Source organism: Schistocerca americana, chromosome 2, assembly GCF_021461395.2.
Source record: "Schistocerca americana isolate TAMUIC-IGC-003095 chromosome 2, iqSchAmer2.1, whole genome shotgun sequence".
In the NCBI taxonomy this organism is placed as follows: Eukaryota; Metazoa; Arthropoda; class Insecta; order Orthoptera; family Acrididae; genus Schistocerca; species Schistocerca americana.
The window spans coordinates 266,700,997-266,722,281 of record NC_060120.1 but is presented as its reverse complement, the minus strand read 5'-3'; the positions used below and the strand labels follow the sequence as shown (position 1 = coordinate 266,722,281).

Genomic DNA, 21,285 nt, shown 5'->3' with positions numbered 1-21,285 from the left:
AAACATTAGTGAAGAGAAGGCTTACTAGGAAGAGGCATTACAGAATTCTAGGATTATTTTGAAAACAATGACAAAATCAAATTTGTTTGTGCAAACTTAATCTTATGAACATGTTCCCCTCATTTCTTAGAATGGCAGCTTATTATCCTAGAACGAAAAGAATAATGTAACATTTTTCACTATATGCCTCAGAATGAATGAATACTTTAAGCTGCAAAATACATCAACTGCAATTTGTTTAATTTAACTCCCTAAAATTTTGTAACAGCTGCAATGGATTAATACAAGAGCTGGCCACATTTATTGTTAAATAATGTGAATTTTAAACCATTGATTATTACATTTTATGTTAAGAAGTGAGTTTTTTCATTGTACTTAGATTGCTCATGTTTTTGTTGGCAGCAAATATTCTGCAAGGCATATTCATGCTAGGGTTGGCTTTCTCCGGTTGTAACTCAGTTATGGCCACTATTTGCCTGACAGCAGCTCTTACTGTGAGTGGAGCTGAAACATCAGGTTCTTTAGCTACATACATCGATCTCAGTCCCAATTTTGCTGGTAAGTTTAGCATTTGTAAATGGCAGTGTAGTTTGCTACTACAACAATTATTATTAATTTATACATCAGTTTCCATAGGTCCTATCATAAATTAGAATCTTCACAACAGAGGAAAGAAGCTATCGACATTAATTGTAGAATGTATTATGTATATTTGTGCTAGTATGTTCTCGTTTCTGCCTGCTCTAACTGTGAAGGACAAAAAACCTGTAGGAAAGCAGATACTTTGTAAATATATGTTCTTCCATAGTTATAATAGCTGTATGGGATTATCCGAGCAGTCTAAAGGTACTGCAGTCATGGACTGTGCAGCTGGTCCCAGCAGAGGTTCGAGTCCTCCCTCAGGCATGAGTGTATGTGTGTTTGTCCTTAGCATAATTTAGGTTAAGTAGTGTGTAAGCTTAGGGACTGATGACCTTAGCAGTTAAGTCCCATAAGATTTCACACACGTTTGAACATTTGAACAGTTATAATAACTGTTGACCTAGTGCTTCTTTTCCACATACTTCCTACTTGAACAGTAGCAGTTACTTCTCATAATGAATATCTATCTTCAGGCATCCTCAGTAGTTGACCAGGTGTTGAAATTTCTGTACAAATATTTAAGCTTTTCAATTCATGACAGTATTGTTGAATTACACCTTTCTTGCAGATGCATGCATGTTGTATGTGGACAGGGACCATGACTTTATGACATTGTGCCAGTGGAAATAATTGTCTTCTCTTTTATATGAAAACATTTCTTCATTATAGATCTAGTCACTCCAAGAAGTTGACAACACTATGTAAGTGATTCAGTAGATGTATGTTTTGTGTTCACACTGTAACTTGATGGGCAATATGGCATTATAAAACACAACTCACCTGCGACTGCACAAACAGATTTTCTGTGGGCAATAAGCGACCTAATATTCCAGAATCAATAGAGACTTGTCATATACCATTGTTTTACAACGAAAACTGAAATTCTAAAGTACCCCTGAAGCCCTTTACCAATATTGGCAGCTGTGATATAAAAAAGGAAATAATAAATAAATAAAATAAAGGGTAAATGTACAAAATTGATTCTGTGTGATAATAATGTTCCCCACAATGAGTTGTTTACACTATTCCTCAGAGATCTTATTTATAATAAACGAACAAGTAAATATGAATGGTAGCCACACATGTAATAAATTGGTAAATTAAATCAATACTAATTTAAAGTAGCAAAGCAAAATATGGTTATGTAGAAAAAGCAAAGCATTTACAGACTGTGGCAATTGCAGACTAAATGCATAAAGGTGTGCATTAATTCACAAGGAATCAGTGAGTAATAAGTCCTCCTTAAATCAAAATTTTTATGTTAAGTTCTCTTGAATCTACAGAATCAGTCACTGAAAGCGACTTGAAATGCAGTACTTATGATCCACTTACCAATATTTACATGTAATGTGCCATTTTTCGTATTGATTCAGTCCTAATGTCATTAAGGAATATGATGTCTGGCTTTGTATGTGCACAGTAAAAAAAACTGGTAATTACCTTATGTAAAATATGACATCACGTTTTTGTCTGAAAATGACTTATTGTCGAAGTTAGTTAATGTTGTTTTTGTTGTGGTCTCCAGTCCTGAGACTGGTTTGATGCAGCTCTCCATGCTACTCTATCCTATGCAAGCTTCTTCAACTCCCAGTACCTACTGCAACCTACATCCTTCTGAATCTGCTTGGTGTATTCATCTCTTGGTCTCCCTCTACGATTTTTACCCTCCACGCTGCCCTCCAATGCTAAATTGGTGATCCCTTGATGCCTCGGAACATGTCCTACCTACCGATCCCTTCTTCTAGTCAAGTTGTGCCACAAACTTCTCTTCTCCCCAATCCTATTCAATACTTCCTCATTAGTTATGTGATCTACCCATCTAATCTTCAGCATTCTTCTGTAGCACCACATTTCGTAAGCTTCTATTCTCTTCTTGTCTAAACTATTCATCGTCCGTATTTCACTTCCATACATGGCTACACTCCATACAAATACTTTCAGGAACGACTTCCTGACACTTAAAACTATACTAGATGTTAACAAATTTCTCTTCTTCAGAATCGCTTTCCTTGCCATTGCCAGCCTACATTTTATATCCTCTCTACTTCGACGATCATCAGTTATTTTGCTCCCCAAATAGCGAAACTCCTTTACTACTTTAAGTGTCTTATTTTCTAATCTAATTCCCTCAGCATCTCCCGACTTAATTCGACTACATTCCATTACCCACGTTTTGCTTTTATTGATGTTCATCTTATATCCTCCTTTCAAGACACTATCCATTCCGTTCAACTGCTCTTCCATGTTCTTTGCTGTCTCTGACAGAATTACAATGTCGTTGACGAACCTCAAAGTTTTTATTTCTTCTTCATGGATTTTCATACCTACTCCGAATTTTCCTTGTTTCCTTCACTGCTTGCTCAATATGCAGATTCAATAACATCGGGGAAAGGCCATAACCCTGTCTCACTCCCTTCCCAACCACTGCTTCCCTTTCATGCCCCTCAACTCTTATTACTGGCATTTGGTTTCTGTACAAATTGTAAATAGCCTTTCGCTCCCTGTATTTTACCACTGCCACCTTCAGAATCTGAAAGACAGTATTCCAGTCAACATTGTCAAAAGCTTTCTCTAAGTCTACAAATGCTAGAAACGTAGGTTTGCCTTTCCTTAATAAAAAAAACGGTTCAAATGGCTCTGAGCACTATGGGACTTAACATCTATGGTCATCAGTCCCCTAGAACTTAGAACTACTTAAACCTAACTAACCTAAGGACAGCACACAACACCCAGCCATCCCAGGCAGAGAAAATCCCTGACCCCGCCGGGAATCGAACCCGGGAACCCGGGCGTGGGAAGCGAGAACGCTACCGCACGACCACGAGAAGCGAGCTTTTTCCTTAATCTAGCTTCCAGGATAAGTTGTAGGGTCAGTATTGCCCCACGTGTTCCAATATTTCTACGGAATCCAAACTGATCTTTCCCGAGGTCGGCTTCTACTAGTTTTTCCATTCGTCTGTAAAGAATTCGCGTTAGTATTTTGCAGCCGTGACTTATCAAACTGATAGTTCGGTAATTTTCAGATCTGTCAACACCTGCTTTCTTTGGGATTGGAATTATTATTATATTCTTCTTGAAATCCGAGGGTATTTCGCCTGTCTCGTACCTCTTGCTCACCAGATGGTAGAGTTTTGTCAGGACTGGCTCTCCCAAGGCCGTCAGTAGTTGTAATGGAAAGTTGTCTACTCTCGGGGCCTTGTTTCGACTCAGGTCTTTCAGTGCTCTGTCAAACTCTTCACGCAGTATCATATCTCCCATTTCATCTTCATATACATCCTCTTCCATTTCCATAATATTGTCCTCAAGTACATCGCCCTTGTATAGACCCTCTATATACTCCTTCCACCTTTCTGCTTTCCCTTCTTTGCTTAGAACTGGGTTTCCATCTGAGCTCTTGATATTCATACAAGTCGTTCTCTTATCTCCAAATGTCTCTTTAATTTTCCTGTAGGCAGTATCTATCTTACCCCTAGTGAGATAGGCCTCTACGTCCTTACATTTGTCCTTTAGCCATCCCTGCTTAGCCATTTTGCACTTCCTGTCGATCTCATTTTTGAGACGGTTGTATTCCTTTTTGCCTGCTTCATTTACTGCATTTTTATATTTCCTCCTTTCATCAATTAAATTCAATATTTCTTCTGTTACCCAAGGATTTCTACTAGCCCTCGTCTTTTTACCTACTTGATCCTCTGCTGCCTTCGCTACTTCATCCCTCAAAGCTGCCCATTCTTCTTCTACTGTATTTCTTTCCCCCATTCCTGTCAATTGTTCCCTTATGCTCTCCCTGAAACTCTGTACAACCACTGGTTCTTTCAGTTTATCCAGGTCCCATCTCCTTAAATTCCCACCTTTTTGCAGTTTCTCCAGTTTTAATCTACAGGTCATAACCAATAGATTGTGGTCAGAGTCCCCATCTGCCCCTGGAAATTTCTTACAATTTAAAACCTGGTTCCTAAATCTCTGTCTTACCATTATATAATCTATCTGATACCTTTTAGTATCTCCAGGGTTCTTCCATGTATACAACCTTCTTTTATGATTCTTGAACCAAGTGTTAGCTATGATTAAGTTGTGCTGTGTGCAAAATTCTACCAGGCGGCTACCTCTTTCATTTCTTATCCCCAATCCATATTCACCTGCTACATTACCTTCTCTCCCATTTCCTACTACCGAAATCCAGTCACCCATGACTATGAAATTTTCGTCTCCCTTCACTATCTGAATAATTTCTTTTATTTCATCATAAATTTCTTCAATTTCCTCGTCATCTGCAGAGCTAGTTGGCATATAAACTTGTACTACTGTAGTAACCGTGGGCTTCGTGTCTATCTTGGCCACAATAATGCGTTCACTATGCTGTTTGTAGTAGCTTACCCGAGTTCCTATTTTTTTATTCATTATTAAAGCTACTCCTGCATTACCCCTACTTGACTTTGTATTTATAACCCTGTATTCGCCTGACCAAAAGTCTTGTTCCTCCTGCCACCTAACTTCACTAATTCCCACTATATCTAACTTTAACCTATCCATTTCCCTTTTTAAATTTTCTAACCTACCTGCTCGATTAAGGGATCTGACAATTCACGCTCCAATCGGTAGAACGCCAGTTTTCTTTGTCCTGATAACGACGTCCTCTTGAGTAGTCCCCGCCCGGCGATCCGAATGGAGGACTATTTTACCTCCGGAATATTTTACGCAAGAGGACGCCATCATCATTAACCATAAAGTAAAGCTGCATGCCCTCGGGAAAAATTACGGCCGTAGTTTCCCCTTGCTTTCAACCGTTCGCAGTAACAGCACAGCAAGGCCGTTTTGGTTAGTGTTACAAGGCCAGATCAGTCAATCATCCAGACTGTTGCCCCTGCAACTACTGAAAAGGCTGCTGTCCTCTTCAGGAACCACACGTTTGTCTGGCCTCTCAACAGATACCCCTCCATTGTGGTTGCACCTACAGTACGGCAATCTGTATCGCTGAAGCACGCAAGCCTCCTCACCAACGACAAGGTCCATTGTTCATGGGGGGGGGGGGGAGGTAGTTAATAAAACGATTTAAATAAAGGACGTTTACATCACAGCCTACAACTGACCATGTTTTTTCGTACAAAGTATTTTGAGGCCTTTGGTCCTAACAGAAACCAAGTTTCAATGTAAGTAAATAAATATTATTTCTCTCTACTTATTTTAAACTACTGGGCTGGCTCATCCTTATAGCACAGCAGATTGTGCTGGCTGCTTGCCATGACTGTTTGGTCACCTATACCCATGGCCAGATGACGGCATTTCACATGCTACAAAGTGCCCAGCAAAATATTGCCTGATTGTTTACAGTCATCCACTTGGGGTTAAGGACAGACGTCAGATGTTATCCTTACTGGATAATTATGTTTAATGCGTGCTTAGTGCCTGTGTGGGACAGTTACTAAATTTTACCCATATGACATCAGTGAATGGAAGTACGCAATTATGTATAGCCCCACTGAATTAAAATTCAAACTTTTGGTAAGAATATGTGATTTCCAATTCATGTTCTCATCAGTATGCACCACCAGTAGTTTTAAGCAATTATTTTCTTATAAACCTCATGGACTCATGAATAATACCATTAAATATTTCATTAATTTCTCCTTTTGTTATTGCAGCTTTATTGGGTTTGATTATCATCATTGCATTTTATTATCATCATTGCATATTCTGGAAAAAGCACTATTACTGCTTTGTCTGTGTAAGATGGAAGATCATTAGCGTGCAGGAACAACAGGCGTTATCCCAGAATAGAACCCTATGAAATGCCTGTAGTTATTTGTCCTGTCATAAGTGTGAGAACTGAATGAGCTAAAATGAAGCTTTACCTCCTATCACCTGTATATGGAATGAACAAGTTATTCATCTTGATGCATTGCTATACAGGATGGGTAGTGGCGAAACGACCAAAACCAGAAACACAAGAGAAGGTTTCTTAGATACACTTTAATATTATATTCAGTATCTGATCGAAAGTATCCGGACACACCTGTGTAATGCGTAATTGACTACAAGGTGTTGCGAGAGGAGGACCCACCAGCATAAAAGGAGGCTGGGAGTATAATGTTGTAGGTAGAGAATTCTTCGATTGGGAGAGCTCAGTGACTTGGAACATAAATTAGTTATTGGATATCACCTGAGTAACAGACACTTTAGCGATATTTAAACTTTCTAAAGCTCTCGATGTGACTATTGGGGATATGACTTGGATTCACGCTAGTTCCAAAGTGCTACCAGCCGTCCAGTTAGCACTATGAACGTGATCACTTTCGTAGGGAGTTAAGAAAACGGGGCTACAACGCTATGCAGTGGCCCGGAAGCCACAGATTTCTGTAATCAGTGCTAAGCGACACTTGAGGTGACGTAAAGAGCGGCACCACTGGGCAGTGAGTGTCTGGAAACGAGTGATTTGGGGTGATTAGTCATACCATACACTGTAGTAATCCAATGGAAAAGGCTAAGACCTGGAAAACCACGGAGGACGTGATGTTACGGTATAGGGCTGGATTTTTTTTTATGTGTGGTCTCCCTATTGCGCTTAATAAAACGTTAAATACAAAGGAACTCAACACATTTTACAGCGTTAGGCACTGTGTACAGTAGAGGAGCAGTCTGTAGACGATGACTGAACTAGCATGACAGTGCACCCTCTCAAAGCAGCATCCGCGAGGCGATGGTTTGTGGACAATAACATTCCTGAAATGGACTGGCCTGCCCACAGTCCCGACCTAAACCCAATGTAACATATTCAGAATGAGTTGGAACGTCGAATTCGCTCCAGATCCCAGGGTGCAACATCACTGCCTTCTCTGGTTTTGGCTCTTGAGAAAGAATGGCTGTCTTTCCTCCAGAGATCGCACACACCTCCTTGGAAGTGGCCCCACAGATTTCAGGCTGCCATAAAGACGAGGGGTGTAGACGTCTGGTAGTAATGTCCACTAACAGATGACCAGATACTTTTAGTCAGATAGCATATATATTAATTTTAAGCTAAACAGCTGTTCACTTAGCTGCTGCACACAATTTTGTTACTATTCACCAACAACTTATTGGCTTCCCATTTATTATACAGCGAAATATTTCATTAGATAATATGGAGGATATTTATGAAAAATAAGCTAGCATTTTTTCTCCAGCTAAATGTGTTTTCTGTGTTATTCAGAGTAAGATCTGCAGGTGCTCTTTCACTACCTGCTTAACAGATAACACTCACATTTACACTGTAGCCAAAGTATCAGAAATTATTTACTTCCTCATGTTTTCTTAACCTCAAGTATTCAGTAAATTATCTAAATAACTTTGAGGAGATAATAATCTGATGTTAAAGCATCGCTGATTACGGGGAAGAATGACACAGGGCAAAAAAATTTAGATTTGTGGAAGTGCTCTGTGATTATGTTATGTAAGTGCAAGAAAAGCTGGATTTCAACAGATATAAGGCAGTTCCAGTGTTTTGTACAGATACCTGATAGGTTATAATTCAGAATATAACCTAGATGACTTCTGATTATTTCTATTTCTAAGATTAATGTCTCAATGCATCTGTAAGTAGAATTAACGTTTCTTACTTGACTGCAATATGCGCTACATCAGATATCTTTGTCATATAAGTGGTTATCATGAATAGGCGTAAAAAATCACACTCAAGATTAAAAGTGGTTTAGTGTGGGACTGAAATTGAGAACATCGATATTCAAGGGCAATACTCGATTTTTGTTTCCAAATTACAGATTTCTGACAATTGCAAATAAACATACGTTCTTTGGGGCCGTTATTAGTATAGTTAACTTGTTAAAATGTGGGTACTAGAGATGCAAGGATATAAAAATACATTGAATGTGATACTTATTCTCCATTTTTGAGTTTCAAGGGAAATGATAACACAATATATTAAAAAGAGTGTAGAGAGAATATCCAGATGGAATCTTCGGCTGTATAATGGAATTTACACTATCGAAATTATGAGTAAGTTCTTTTCAGCCTTATCTTTTCCCTTATATGTGCTAGTCCTGCATAGTTTGCAGAAGAGCTTTTGTAGAGTCTGAGGAATAGGACAGGGATAACAGTAGACTGTATCTGTGATGCAAACTGTGAATTGTGCCTGAATAGCTCAACATTATTATTATTTGTGTTAGAGCATTATAACAATAGACAATTTAAAAGTGATCATAAATAAATAAAATGCTTGTACACAGGAATACAGTTTATTAGTGCTGAAAGTGCAATAATATATTACAGTTAATATATTCATTCATCTCATGGAATGGGTAGACAAGTATCCATAGATTATTAGTTTCATCTGATGTTCTGGAAGATCCCAAACAACTATTTGCAGTTTATGAAGTAGTTTATGCCCAGTAAACTAATAGTTCCAAAAGGATCTCCCTAATCTATGATAGAATAAATGCATTCATTTCTTGAGCTGTAGCTAAAGATGTATTCTCAGTGTTTTAATTCTGGAAACCTCTTCTTTGCATAAATTAAAACTTTTTACATTTGAGTTTATTGTATTTGTGCCCTTATATGTTGTGAACAGAAGTTTGCAATATGTTTTATTGGAAGACCGAAGAATTAACCTGTTCTCCTCTTCTGTAGCGACAGGATATCATCATCATAACTAGCGTTGCCTCACACGATAATAGAGTACCATTCTGTAAAAACCTATGAAGAAAATTAAAAATACTCATATTATATCTTGAACGGTCTTCAGGTATATGTCATTAGATGTATTAATAAAAATACAGTAACATACCATTAATAAATGTCGTTCCCACATTAACTTCTCCACCAAATGATCAGCAGTTTGTAAATTAAGAACCATTTGTAGTTTTATTTTAAAAAGCAAAAATCAATTCGCTTTATGCTGACAAGATGCATGGACAGTTCTATCATCGAGACTGTTTTCCAGACTATTAAGTTTGTTACTACTGTGAAGGAAGATTTTCAGCTGCATATAATACTGCACTGGTTCCTATAGATAGTTCTCTAGATACATTTTTAAAACGTGTAGGTTGTAGTCTCTAATACAATAAAAGTCCACCTTGTGTAGGTGTATCATTTCTTTTACACAATTTTATCGTAATATGACCTGAGCAAACGCTGCACACTTTAAATATGTATGTTGTTACATAGTCTATAGCATCCACAACATCCATTTTTCTTAAAACAATTATGTGTTTCATCAATTACCACCTGACTTTCGAAATAAATACGACTGAATGTAAATGGTGCCTTACAACATTTCAAAAGAAGCTGGAACTGAGGAAAATGATCTCAATCTCAATGGAGGGTGTTTATCTGCTTTCATATAAATCAGAAATCCTCTAGATAGTTTATTGAAAGTCATTGTTAAGTTTCCTCCTAAGCTCTTGCTTATTCGTATTCAGTTTATTTCAACTCTCAGTATAGGACAATTTTAGGTACAGCAAGTTTATGCTTGGTGTATTGATACACAAAAAATAATTTAACGGAGAACTCAGTCAAAATTAGAAGTTATGGCCATCAACATGTCGCAATATAATTTAATTATTGGAGCGTAGACACAGCATTTAAAAAAAAAAAAAAAAAAAAAGAACACAAAACGTGGAAGCGTAAAATTTAAAAACAGGAATTTTAATAAGAACAGTATTAGTCATCCTTGACCCTATTGTTACCTTGTATGAATCAATTGGTGTACTTGCTTTCATTGTTAAAAAACAACTTCCAGATCTTTCCATGGGGGGGAACAGACACAGCAAAGGAACATTATTTTTCATTATTATGTTGATCGATCGGTAAATGTGTCAGTATCTAGATGATATATCCACATACCTGTAGGCATCCTGGAGGCTCAAAAACTGTACAAAACGTCCAACGGGAACTGTGGGCCAAAACAGTAAATGTATCTGCAGTGAGATGAGACCAAGGAAAGGAGAAAGGATCCTTTATTGCTTTTCGACGTAAAATAATTAAAAAATGTAACTCTGCCAGTGGATACATAAGGATAAGACTGAAAAAGAGCAAGTGATTGTATGCTCACATATGACAAATAACGTTTACCGCAGCTACAAAGCATCATTTTACTACTGGAGATAGTTTGAGTTTAATGACTTAACATGTACTCTGTCGTATATGGCACGTAAACAGATAATATAACGTAACAAACAATAAAAATGAAGAGAGACTTGTAAAAGGGTTGACAAAAGTTGTTTGTTGTAGCAACAAAATGATACGACTTAAAAGCAACACGATGACACTAAAATGATTGTCAGTTTATAATCCAGCACCATGACCGCTTTTCAATATCGGATAATACGATGGCATATTGGCACAAGCGCAAATTTTGAGACTATATTCTGTTTAATTTTTTTTCCGTTTCTGTAAGCGAAACATAAACTTACTGCATCATTATTCTGTTTAATTTTTTTTCCATTTCTGTAAGCGAAACATAAACTTACTGCATCATTGTTCAGTTTTTTCGTAAACAGCACTTGAAATTTGCCAGTAAGATCGAAATTAATTCATTGTACGGATTTCAGTCAAGTAAACACGTGAAAGTCACGAGTGAGGTAGAAAATTTATCAGGTTTTTCCAGAAATATATTGCTGTGGTACCCTACTCCCAGAAAATTTTGGGAAAATACCACCAGACACATCCCTATTTTTGCAATATTTTAAATCACAATAATAGATACAATTACTTTCTTAAGTTGTAAAGTGTATCTGATTCCACATTGTCAGATGCTTTTAAAGTATTTAATATGTTTGGACTGATTAAACTACTTAGATCCTCAGAAGATGTAAATATATATATTAGTTGATGAGCTGGAACTGTTGTAGTGTGTCAGAAAGCATCGTAAATGCAGTTTTCACATTTATATTTTGTGAGTGTTACCAGCGTATAAAATGCATTACCTAAAAAAAATTTCTGAATTTTGGCAGTGTATCTGAGAGCTTGTTCTGCAAAGTTTCATTCATGTAATTTCACGTCGGTGTCTCCTTCTGAAGTTTTGCTTCGTTTTTCTTCCAATAGGTGTACTCATGGGCATTGGTAACATGATTTGTGTGACTCCAGGATTTCTGTCCGCTGCAGTTGTTGGTGCACTGACATACAAGAATGTGAGTTATACAATTCTGGCTAACATTTTATACCTTCAGGTAGCTGACATTTCATGATGTTTTTGAAACTTAGATTTCGCTGTTTAGTAAACGTGTGTCAACATCGTAATGTCTATGGCAATTTCACAGCTAAGGGGAAAATATGCATAATGCAAATTGTAATTTGTTTCTTTAACTATGCAATGTAAATGAGTTAAGACAGTACCAGTGTTCGATGTTCATTTGTGATGAAACTAGTCACTGTGTTTCGAGAATTCAGTCTAATATACATTAGTGTTAAAATTTAAGAAAACCAACCCACAGTTGTACACACACACACACACACACACACACACACACACACACACACACACACCTTTTTCATTAATTGTAGAAGTCATTAACATCTTTATATAACGTATCAGTTTTTCGCCTTTTTGTAATTCAGTTGATTATTACAGAATCCCAGAGGAAGTCTCTACTGAACGTGTATTTTATTTTATTTTTAAGTGCCCTTTTGGATCAACCGTTTCTGCTCTCTACTCGCTCACTGTCTTGCATGAAAATATACGTTTAGCCTTGTGTTTTGAGGAATTTCTGCTCTGCCTTCCTGGAGAAGGGCAATGAACATCCGTTACAGTTCGTGAGATAATATCAGGATCGACACACTAAAAAACTGGTCAGAAGAAACTCCGGCACATTCTTGTGTGGCCTACGTTAGGTGTAAGGAGTACGGAGGTGGAGAACCGAGCTTTCTCCCTGAATTTTTAGGCGAGAAGTTTCGTCTCCTTATCTCTTGAAAGAAAATTCCATAAGGATCTAGTATCCGTATTTTAACAAGGACGGCAGAAGTATTCCTACGCCCTTTTCCCTGCTCTGATGGGGATACTCATAGATCGTGACATTGGACTGGTCAGATAAGATTGCAAGCAGTGCAAGCGAGAAGCGCTGTCTTTCGCTGGCCGAAAGGCAGATAGCAGTGGGGATTCTTAGAGGACAGTCAGCTATCCATGGGGAACAAAAGTACCGGATGTGTTTGGATGGTGGAGAGCAATCGAAATGTTGTAAAATATTGTTGCGTCGTTGTTTGGAGATGTAGAGTTCAGTCATCTAGAAGTGGGAATTAGCAGAAAGGTCGACGGTATCAGACAAATATTGGGGTTTGTATAAATCGAATCTGTGTAGGACAAAACAGAAGGATTATGGAAGACTTCAGAGACTGCTGTGCGGAGCTGCTTCAGTCTGCAAGCTGAAATGGTACGAAAATACTTAATATAAGTGAGGTTAGAGAAGAGTTTAGGCAACAATGGAATCTGTTAGCGACAAGGCATTCCTAACATCCCATCCAATATGAGAATTCATTTCTTAACGTACAGAGTCCGCACCATGGTGATCATTTTCACCCACCTGTTTTCCCAATGAAAAAAATTCATACGGGACATTAGTGCTAAGCAGTTAAGCATAATTTTAAAATTTAATGTCAGAAAGATAACAGCATTGAAAGTGTTAGCTTGTTATGCATCTTTTCCGCAGTCCTATTGTAATCGTGGTTAGTAGTATCAATATGAAAAGTAGAAACATGGTTTAAAGACCAAGTAGTCGCCTCCATAAGGCTGTACCGACTCATACTTTACTGCGCGCCGCATTAGTTTGAGAATACTCTGTTACTTTCAGGGCTTAGATGATTCATACTTCAGTTAGAGCCCATTGTGGCCACTGCTCTTACGCTGACTACCGGTTAGAACCAGTAACAGACAGAATATCTAGTATCATGAGTTTCTGTTGTGGTCCTGTGGGACAAGAGCTATCAGCTGTTACTAGTTTATAGGCCGTTATCGACTATAATCCCCAGATACCTTCGAAGGTTTGTATACCAGTAATCATATCAAAGTCCGCCACTCGTGGTCTCGCGGTAGCGTTCTCGCTTCCCGAGCACGGGGTCCCGGGTTCGATTCCCGGCGGGGTCAGGGATTTTTCATGCCTCGAGATGTCGTCTTCATCATTCATCCCCATTACGGTCGGAGGAAGGCAACGGCAAACCACCACAATTAGGACCTTGCCTAGTAAGGCGGTGCGGATCTCCCGCATCGTTCCCCTACGCTCTGTAAAGAAGCATGGGACTTCATTTCCATTTCATTTTCAGTCATATCAAATGAACAAGCACCTTGCAACCCCGTTAATTTGGAGTTGAATAATCTTACTAAATGACAGCAAATTTGTTCCTCCACTCTTACCATCGGTGATTCCATACGTAAAAATCTTTGAGTCAAAAGTGAGATATCCCGAAATAGGTCACGGAAGTGAGATGTATTATTTACGAAAAAGTATACCTCACGTATTTGAAAGAAAACGCATGCATTTTCGCGAAGTCTTTTGCCTTCTGTTTTTTTTTCCCTTCCTGTTGCAGGAATTTAATATCATGTTATGTGAAGTCAATGAACAACTAGTATAATTTGTAATGATTCCCGGTAGTGAATAGAGTTACAGTTGTCCAGATACTAATTCAAAGGCTTTAGGGTTCCTCAGAGGCTGTGGGAAGTTACTGCACAACTACTGAAACACACAATCAAAAAAAGTGTAATTCAGTGAGCGAGATTTATCCAAATTTGGATCCGTAGTTAATCTGAATTCATAAGGCTAGCCTCATGTCGCTACAGTGTGCACCACTAAGGGTAGTAGTATCAGAGCGTGTCTTGCATGGGAACCGTAGTAACTCTGTTTGTTCAATATTAAGCACAATTTTATATAGAGTTAAACACATTAAATAATAGTTACTGACTCTCCGGGAAATACACAATACGAAAACCGTCTGGAGATGGATACTTGTGGGGTGACACAATACTGTAGAATTATGTTGAAGAAATCAACACATGTAAGTTCGACAGAAAAAGTTTGAATACGAAACACGCTCTCGCTCAATCCATTTTCCGTGGTTCATTCACTGAAACCACAGCTGTCGGCTGAACAGTGACCGAAGATAGTACCAACTCATGGCAGGTAGGAACGTTCCGTGATAACCAAATTTCGACGTAGCTAACAATATACATACACCAAAAAAAGTTTTGCATGACCTCGGTTCCGAGAGTACTGGAAGCTGTACAGAAAATTGGAATAGCGATCAACATAAACATCGTTTCCGCCCCTTTTATTGCTAATGAAAATCACACATTGCATGTTGTACCACCATACAGCGAGTACTTCATAGGTAGTGGTCCAGATTGCTGTACACGTCAGTACCTCTAATACTCAATAACACGTTCTCTTGCAAGTTCATCAAGGCACTGTTGGTCCAGATTGTCCCACTCCTCAACGGAGATTCGGCGTAGATCCCATGGAGTGGTTGTTGCGTCATGTCGTCCATAAACAGCCCTTTTCAGTTTAGCCCAGGAACGTTCGGTAGGGTTTATGTCGGGAGAACATGGTGGCCCCTCTAGTCGAGCGATACCGTTATCAAGGAAGTCATTCACAAGAGGTGCACGATGGAAGCGCCAATTATTGACCATGAAGACGAATGCCTTGTCAGTACGCTGCCGATATGGTTGCACTGTCGGTCGGAGGATGGCATTCACGTATCGTACAGCCGTTACGGCGCCTTCCATGACCACCAGCGGCGTACGTCGGCCCCATATAATATCATCCCGAAACAGCAGGGAACGTCCACCTTGCAGCAATCGCTGGACAGTGTGTCTAAGGCGTTCAGCCTGACCGGGCTGCCTCCAAACACGTCTCCAACGATCGTCTGGTTGAAGGCATATTCGACACTTATCGGTGGAAACGTGATGCCAATCCTGAGCAGTCCATTCGGTATGTCGTTGGGCCCATCTGCACCAAGATGTATGGTAGAGTGGTTGCAGAGATGGACCCCGCAATGGACGTCGGGAGTCAGGCTGCGCAGCATGCAGCCTATTGCGCACCGTTTGAGTCGTAACGCGATGTCCTGTGACTGCACAAAAACCTTTTTCAACGTGGTGGGGTTGCTGACAGGATTCCTCCTACCCATAATCCGTAGGTACCTGTTATCCACTGCAGTAGTAGCCCTTGGGCGGCCTGAGCGAGGCATGTCATCGACAGTTCCTCTCTCTCTGCATCTCCTCCACGTCCGAACAACATCGCTTTGGTTCACTCCGAGACGCCTGGACACTTTCCTTGTTAAGAGCCCTTCCTGACACAAAGTGACAATGCGGACGTAACAGAACCGTGGTATTGACGGTCTAGCCGTGGTTGGACTACAGACAACACGAGCCGTGTACCTCCTTCCTGGCGGAATGACTGGAACTAATCGGCTGTCGGTCCCGCTCCGTCTATTTGGGGCTGCTCATGCATGGTTTTTTACATCTTTGGGCGGGTTTAGTGACATCTCTGAACCGTCAAAGGGACTGTGTCTGTCACAGACAACAGCCGTCTTCAGTAGTTCTGGGAACTGGGGTAATGCAGAACTTTTTTTGATGTGTGTAGTTCAAATTGCAGTCCAGGACTGAGCGGTCTAAGGCGCTGCAGTCAGGAATTGGGTGGCTGGTCCCGGCGGAGGTTCGAGTCCTCCCTCGGGCATGGGTGTATGTGTTTGTCCTTTGGATAATTTAGATTAAGTAGTGTGTAAGCTGAGGATAATTTAGGTTAAGTAGTGTGTAAGCTTAGGGACTTAGCAGTTAAGTCCCACAAGATTTCACACACACATATTTTTTGCAGTCCAGGAGGAAACCCTGTAGTCCAGGGTATTCGTCAATGGATACACCGGCGAGGTTGCTGTAAAGATTGGATGGTTCCAACAGGTTAGGCTGTGACGAACTGATCCACGGCAACTCTTAAATCTACCGCGGATGTTTTTGCACATAACTTGATGCCCCAGAGTACTTACTTCCAAGCCGCGCCTAGTGACATTGCTAGCTGTGGACATAATTTATCGACTGATCCGCTGATACGTCCTACAGGTTTACAAGGGGAACCATATGTGCATTTTACATCCTGGACTTCACTGAATGTGAATCAGCTGCAATAAATAGTGAGTCAGTTGTAATAAATAGTTCAGTGAAGAATTCGTGACAGTTGTAATGAACAAAACAACCCGGTGAAGTTGTTTACATATTTATTGTTTAAAATTGGGTTTCGGCTTGACTGTCATAACAGGTCAGCATGAGTAAGACATTCATAAGGAGGTTAAAGAATCAGTGAAATGAAAGGAGCGTTAGTTATGAACTTGACACGCTATGCACCATCAACTTGCTAGCAAATTTCTGCAGTAATGGGCTAGATGTGCTACCTTTTCAGACACTTAACTTCTCTCTGCATAATAAACTGAGCTAACTCACTGTGAAATGGAGTTACGTGAATGAATGCGTATGCATTTCTCTGATGCTGTACGATTCTGAGCAGCTATGAGGAGGGGCAATCAAACAAGTAATTGATATTCACCGTCTTTGAAGTTTTATGTCGGAAGTAAGAACATTTTGTTCGTTTGTTGCACCCAATCGGACAGAAACGTTGAACGTCTGTACAATTAGTTAAAACTTGGATAGATTATTTAGCCACTGATGCATGTACGGTGTTATTTAGCCGCTGATATGAGTGTGTTTTTCTACTTCGTATTGTAATTTTTGCACTTTTATATTTCGAGATGCTTAAGGTATTATGAATCTATATAAGTTATAAATTAAAGTACTCCACTGTGTTTGTCTGCCTGCCCGCACAGGCGTATTGCGAGAACTACTGCAGCGGTTTTCGCTAATAGACAGAATGATTCACGGGGAATGTTTGTGTATATTCGTATAATTTATTACCGCTATGACAGAAAAGTCATCCATTCTAGAGATACTGCTAACCATGAGAAGCCATGACGGATCGCTAGTAACATTATATTTGGTTAATCATTAGGGTAAGGAGGACATATTTTAAGGAGACTATAGTGGAGAGTCTAGGGTTGAAATGCACTTGCACGTATATGTTTATGATTTGTCATTTTATTTCTAATTGAGAATTATAGAAAAAACACCAGAAAAGAAAACATTTTGTACAGCTAGCACTGATCATGGAGAAAGGGTTGCCACGAGCAGATTAAGAATATGAGTGAAACCAATGGTACAGGATACATTTTGGATGACTACTTCATTCTAAACGTTTCACTGTCACCTCTCCATATCATCATACTGTTTTGAAATGAAAAGTGCCCTAAGAACAAATTTCGGAAGTTAGACAACCCACATTAGTTTCCTGTTTCTCTTGTCAATAAGCCATATACCAAAATTATTTGACTTGAGGTTGGTGACACTTTACAGTCAGCTCTAACTTTTAAAGTATTTATCATACTGAAACATCTTGCATGAATACCAAAAATGTTATCATCACAGACGACTTTTGTTCGCACACATCAAGTGCTACGCAACAAAAAGAAAATTAAAGGGTGAGAGCTCTAATCAAGCCATCAAAATTGTATTGCACATGACAGTGAAACCCTGCTTGTACCCCCTTCCACCCCCCCCCCCCTGCTCCTTCCTCTTTACAGTCCCAGTGTGAAAGTTCACGTATATACATAGACCGTCCCTGCATCTAACGAACTCTGGATGTCAATCCGTTATTAACCAGTATTACCTAATCCCAGTTCGCCACTGGTAACGTGTTTGCCTACTATGCCGCGGGCCTGCATTCGATTCCCGACTGGGTTGGAGATTTTCTCCGCACGTGGACAGGGTGTCGTGTTGTCCTCATCATCGTTTCATTGTCACCAACGTGCAAGTCGCTTAATGTGGCATCACCTGAATTAAGAGTTACAGCCCGGCGACCAAACTTCCCTGACTGGCTCACGATCATTGCATTGCAAATTGAACAACTAAACCAAAGCTACAACCACGACCTAAACCACCTCTAATTATACGCTGACATCGAAAACAATTCTGATATCCATTCCCATTCCTCCCAGAGTGGGATTCTTCTATCCACTTAAAACTGTGTTTGTTCTCGATCACACCACAATAACCGCGACACAAGGGTCGTGTACTTGTAGAAGACTTTGCGAAAGACTTGTTCCATGTATCTTTCCACTGCTTTCAATTCCACCGTTTTCACCTACACGTTCTACCCCATAGAGCAATTATGCAGGTAGTTATGTCAGTTACCATATTCACTGCAATCACTGAGCATATATTATACGGACATCACGACTAACTAGCCGACCACTGGTGTGAATGGGCACTACCAGACTATGGCCAGAAAGGGGTTGAACCATTTATGTACAACGCATGCTACTTTCCTCACTGTTTCCATTCCTCACTGTTGTTGATGTAACTAGTTGTTTCAGACATCACGCCGTTAGGATCTTCACCTCCAAAGGACAGTTTCTGTTACTTGCGTATTTGGAAACTATCCACCCAACGCAACCATAGTGTTAGATCTACTAACTTGAACCTCCAGTAGTACTTGTCCTTCACGTACCTCTCTGTATCCCCAGTCCTCTTCCCACGCCCTTGTTTCAATATATTCTCTCTCTCCACTAATTAGCGTCATTCTTTAGCTTGAACCCTACTTTAATTTTTAATTCCACCATCTCACTCTATCCTGTTTGGTGTCGGGACAGGTAGTGAATCAAAAGTGAAGAGAAAACATGACAAGTAATAATTCTGTATTTTCCATTTACTAATATTTATTAAAATTAATCAACCAGTCTCCAGAAAGTCATCAAAGAGGGTATGTTCTCTTAGTAAGGTTTCTCTGCTCTTAATCAGTTCTGGCATTAATCACATTTATGATCCACACATTTTCTGGCAAATACCGGTTTTACTTAGCTTTAATATTTTATCCATCTACTGTAATCAAATGTCAAGGAATCACTTGTGCCTCTTTCATTTCGTAGAAGGCATGTGAAGAAGCTCTATATATACTTGCCTCCATTTAAACTAGAAACAGTCGCATTTCACTATTTTAATTATTTCACAATATGGACATATGGGTTTGGGAGTGTTGTAGTAAATTGTTTAATTATTTTTAAATAAAAGGTTTTCGTTGTTTCACATTGTGCAACGAATGTTTTTACTACATTCAGCTGTCTATTTTAGTGCATTTCTTACTACAATAAAAATTTATAACGAAAATTGAGGAATAAGGAAGACCATTCACCGAACAGTAGATTTGTTGACTCGTCGATAGGAGCTAGAACAATATGGCACCTATGAACTGAATGAGGACATTTGTTTGTAACGGGAAACAAACCGACGATTTCCGTGGACACTGGGAGTCGTATATAAGATCTGATAAGCTTCATTTGTTTGGGCTGAATCCAACTACATATTGAAAAAACGAAATTGCCCATATATGCATCAACACTATAGAAAACGTCCATGACGACTCTTAGGGGAGACACCCTATATATTTCCTGAGAGCAGAGCACGTATATCTAAATGTGACTTTGTGGTAACATTTCAAAACATCTTAGGATTATTTTCTTAAATACTTTTAGACTGTTCCTGACGTTAAAGTTCGTGCAACGAACTTCATCTAGTAACTTAAGAAATTAAATTTTAGCTAACGTGAACAATAATTTGTTGCAGCAATCGTCTGAACAGTGGAAGAAAATTTTCCTTATATCAGCAGGCATCCTTTTACCTCCTGGCTTCCTGCATCTTCTCAGATCGTCATCTGAAGTACAAGAGTGGAATTTCCCGAAGTCATTGGCAAAAGAATTGAAACATGATATCTCTGCGAAGGACGTCGAAGCTCAGCAACGTCTGACATCAGAACATGAAACCGAAGATCATCAGAATACAGAGGAGAAACAAAACCATATACTGTGAGAAAGATTTAGATGAGGAAGTTCAGAATTATAAGGATGGTTAAATATTTTGACAGTTTTTATATACGTTGACCAGAGAAGATTAACAGATACCGTTTGTATTGAAGCACCTTTAGAAAATAAAAATTCCACTAAAACTAATTTTGTATATTGCAATTTATTCATCCACTTACACATTATGATGTGTAATTCCCTTCATCATGCAGAGCCTTTAGAAATGTGGGATAAACTTGAAAAGTACATTTTTTTACGATTTACAGTAGCATATGTCGTCATAGATGCCTGAGCCTATCAACGACAAAACTTAAAAAGAGTTAATAGTTGACAGCTCCTGGGCTGTATCACTATATCAGTGTCTTCTCTCATCAGACATCTCAGCCGTTTGTTACAAGTTCAAATCGTCGGCCAACCCTCGCTGCAATGAACGTACCGAGTTCTAACCACAGAAAATGAAGCATTTAAGCCAGGAATTATTGTGGTGAGGTCTTAACGCAACGTAACGCGCTCAGATTTGTGCTATCGACCACAACTGTGTGAAACTGGGAAACTGGTAATTTTAAGGAAGCATTTCAAAATACGATATTTATTAACATTCTCTTGTCCATTTGATATGGAATTTCACAATGAACGAATGGAAATTTACTTCATCTAATTGTCCCATACACGTTTGCAGCCGAGAGAAAAAAAATGGTAGAAAGATCATCGAAGTGTGTACTCTGTGCACTGAGGAAGTGGAAACTACATGGGATGGGAGGTTAATAATGCAAATAC

General features: G+C 39.2%; 1 protein-coding gene across 1 annotated transcript in view; it reads left to right on the top strand.

Moving 5' to 3' along the window:
* LOC124593951 (sialin-like) overlaps positions 1-20,515 on the top strand; it is a 79,797-nt gene extending 59,282 nt beyond the window's left edge. Inside the window, exons 8-10 of the mRNA XM_047132299.1 lie at positions 403-558; positions 11,674-11,759; positions 20,273-20,515. Coding sequence (XP_046988255.1) covers positions 403-558; positions 11,674-11,759; positions 20,273-20,515 — 485 coding nt within the window. The remainder of the gene's footprint in view (positions 1-402; positions 559-11,673; positions 11,760-20,272) is intronic.
* Positions 20,516-21,285: the final 770 nt, after the last annotated feature.